Source organism: Tubulanus polymorphus, chromosome 6 (genome assembly GCF_964204645.1).
Source record: "Tubulanus polymorphus chromosome 6, tnTubPoly1.2, whole genome shotgun sequence".
NCBI classification, from domain to species: domain Eukaryota; kingdom Metazoa; phylum Nemertea; class Palaeonemertea; order Tubulaniformes; family Tubulanidae; genus Tubulanus; species Tubulanus polymorphus.
In genome coordinates, this window is record NC_134030.1 from 11,170,901 (window position 1) to 11,174,124 (window position 3,224).

The 3,224-nt window shown below is 37.3% G+C and overlaps 1 protein-coding gene across 1 annotated transcript; it reads left to right on the forward strand.

Annotated features, from left to right (window-relative positions):
- Window positions 1–419: 419 nt before the first annotated feature.
- Window positions 420–2,972, forward strand: LOC141907740 (uncharacterized). The gene has a single exon (XM_074797481.1). It carries the CDS (start codon window positions 420–422, stop codon window positions 2,970–2,972), a length of 2,553 nt encoding a protein of 850 aa, XP_074653582.1.
- Window positions 2,973–3,224: the final 252 nt, after the last annotated feature.

Below are 3,224 nucleotides of genomic sequence, written 5' to 3' on the forward strand. Positions count from 1 at the left end.
GGTCTATACTCGCCCACCTCCACCGAATGGACACGAACCCCCAACGAGTATCTAAGTATTTACGGTACAGAGACGAATTGAATATGAACAATATCAATTATCCAGTAACCGTAGAACAAATACCCATTTTCGAACAGCAAAACGATATATCAGTTAACGTATTTGCCTATGAGGATGGAAATATTTTTGTTCGTCGTTTGAGTGATAATCCACGCGCAAATCATGTTAATTTATTATTACTAGTTGATAACGATAACGCCCATTATTGTTTGATAAATGACCTTAGTAAATTCCTTTTCCATCTAAACAAAAAGAAAGCCAAATGTTTTTGGTGTTTTAAGTGCATGCACTCTTTTTTATCGCAAGAAAATCTTGATGTTCATACTCGGTACTGTATTCAAGGAATACAAAAGACAATCATGCCACCGACAGATGAGAATGTCTTGAAATTTGTTAATGTCACAAAACAGCACAAACTGCCATATGTGATATATGCTGACTTCGAAATGTTTTTAGAACCGATTGAGGGGTGTAAATTGAACCAGAATCAATCTTGGACATATCGTTATCAGGTTCATGAACCGTGTGGATTTTGTTTTAAAGTCGTTGGCCCTGACACCAGACATTCCCATCCGACAGTCCTTTATAGAGGAGACGATGTTATGAAGAAATTCTTAACATCCCTCCTCGAAAAAGCAGAGGAAATATTACAGGAATACAAAAATCCTCAACCTTTGGTTATGAACGACGTCGATGAAACACACTTCAAATCAACTGATATTTGTCATATATGTAAGGAAACCATAAATGGTAAGAAATGTCGGGATCACGATCATATAACCGGCAAATACAGAGGCCCAGCTTGTAATTCATGTAATCTGAGTTATAGGGTTCCTAATTTCATACCTGTGATATTTCATAACTTGAAAAGTTATGACAGTCATGAAATTATTAGATCATTGGGCTTGGTTGAATTTAGGGGGTATAGAATTTCAGTGATCCCGACGAACACTGAAAAGTTTATCGGATTTACACTTGGTCCCCTACGCTTCATCGACTCGTTGGCATTTCTCAATACCTCTCTCAGTACTCTTACGGAAAATTTGGTCAATTCGGGTAGAGAGAAATTCATTCATTTAAACTCGGAGTTCCCCGCCAATAAACTTGATCTTTTATTACGTAAAGGTGTTTACCCATACGACTACATGACAGGTTCGGAGAAATTTAATGAGACAAGTCTCCCTCCTAAGGAGGCATTTACCAACACCCTGACGAACACTGAAATTTCGGTAGATGACTACAAACATGCACAGAATATTTGGTCGCAGTTTAACATGGCAAACATGGGCGAGTATCACGATCTCTATCTTAGAACCGACGTATTGCTACTTTCAGATATTTTCGAGGAATTCCGCAAGTTCGCTCATAAGAGCTACGGATTAGATCCTTGTCATTACTACACTCTACCCGGCTACTCATGGGATGCCTGCTTGAAACTGACAAAAGTCGAACTTCAATTGTTCACTGAAGTCGATATGTATTTGTTCATAGAACAGGGGATACGCGGCGGAATATCTGTTATTACCCATCGATATTTCGAGGCTAATAACAAGTATTTCGCCGATTACGACGAGGCCAAGGAGTCATCTTATATCATGTATTTAGATGCTAATAATCTGTATGGGTGGGCAATGTCTCAGGCATTGCCTGTTGGTGAATTTAGGTGGTTAGAAACAGAAAACGATCCCCTTTGGCCCGACGCTCAGGATATTTTAACGATGACGGACGACGCCCATTTCGGCATGATACTCGAAGTGGACCTTGAATACGGTGCCGAGTTACACGATCTACATAACGATTTACCGTTAGCTCCGGAGCGCATGTTAGTCAACGAAGATTTAATGTTATCTCCGTATCAAAAGCTTCTATTTCAGACTTTGAAACTATCGTCCAGCAAGATACACAAGCTTATCCCTAATCTTTACAATAAAACTCGGTATATTGTTCATTATAGGAATTTGAGGCTTTACATGAAACTTGGTATGAAATTAACAAAGATTCATCGTGTTCTCCATTTTCGACAATCAGCCTGGATGTCACCGTACATTGCTTTGAATACCGAATTCCGAAAAAATGCGAAATCCAATTTTGAGAAAGATATGTACAAATTACTGAATAATGCAAGTTTTGGCAAGACAATGGAGAACATTAGGAATCGAATCAACTACCAAATTATTAACGAACCGGGGAAATTGAGAAAAGCTCTAGCGAAGCCATCTACGATTTCATGGAACATTATTTCGGAGAATGTTGTGGGGGTAAAAAAACAGCAGATTTCGATCAAGTTGGATAAGCCTGTGTATCTTGGCTTTTCAATTTTAGACATAAGCAAAACGTTAATGTATGATTTTCATTATAACACCATCAAGGCAGGATACGGGGATAACGCTAAACTTCTTTTTACAGATACGGATAGTTTAACGTACGCTATTCGCAGCAACGATTTGTACACGGATATGGCGGGGATTTCCGACCAGTTCGACTTTTCAGCCTATCCCACCGGCCATCCTTTATTCTCGGACAAAAATAAGAAAGTACTAGGCAAATTTAAGGATGAGACCAATTCTTTTCCCGTTAAAGTGTTCTGCGGTTTACGGAGTAAGATGTATTCAATGACATATCTTTCTCCGGATAACAACGGAACACTTGTGGAAAAGAAAACTGCAAAAGGTGTTGCGAAGTACGTCGTTAAGCAGTCCGTATCCCATAATAACTACGTTGATTGCTTGCGTAATCAATCACGTATGATGGCTAACATGCGGTCTATCCGGAGCTTCAATCATAAGTTACATTCAGTTAATTTAAATAAAGTCGGATTATCACCATACGACGACAAACGTTATATACTAGATGATGGTGTAAGCACATATGCTTATGGTCATCATAAAATTCCGGAGATAAATCATCATTAAAAGAACAAGTCGTTATACTTAATATATATTTGCATATCTTTATTTATTCATAGTTATAAACATTGATTTATTTACACTCACTTATACATGCGTTTATGTTTTCAGTTTTACTTTAAACTATTTAACTAATATATATATTTATTTATTTATCTTATCTATTTATTTAAGATTATATGAAAGTTGGTAAACCATTGGTTTAATATCGTTATAAGTGTTTTCTATATTTCTTTTTATTTCAGGGATGGGATCTAA

Coding starts and splice junctions, on each gene's coding strand:
- LOC141907740 (XM_074797481.1), top strand. CDS start 420: ATGCCACCGACAGATGAGAATGTCTTGAAATTTGTTAATGTCACAAAA.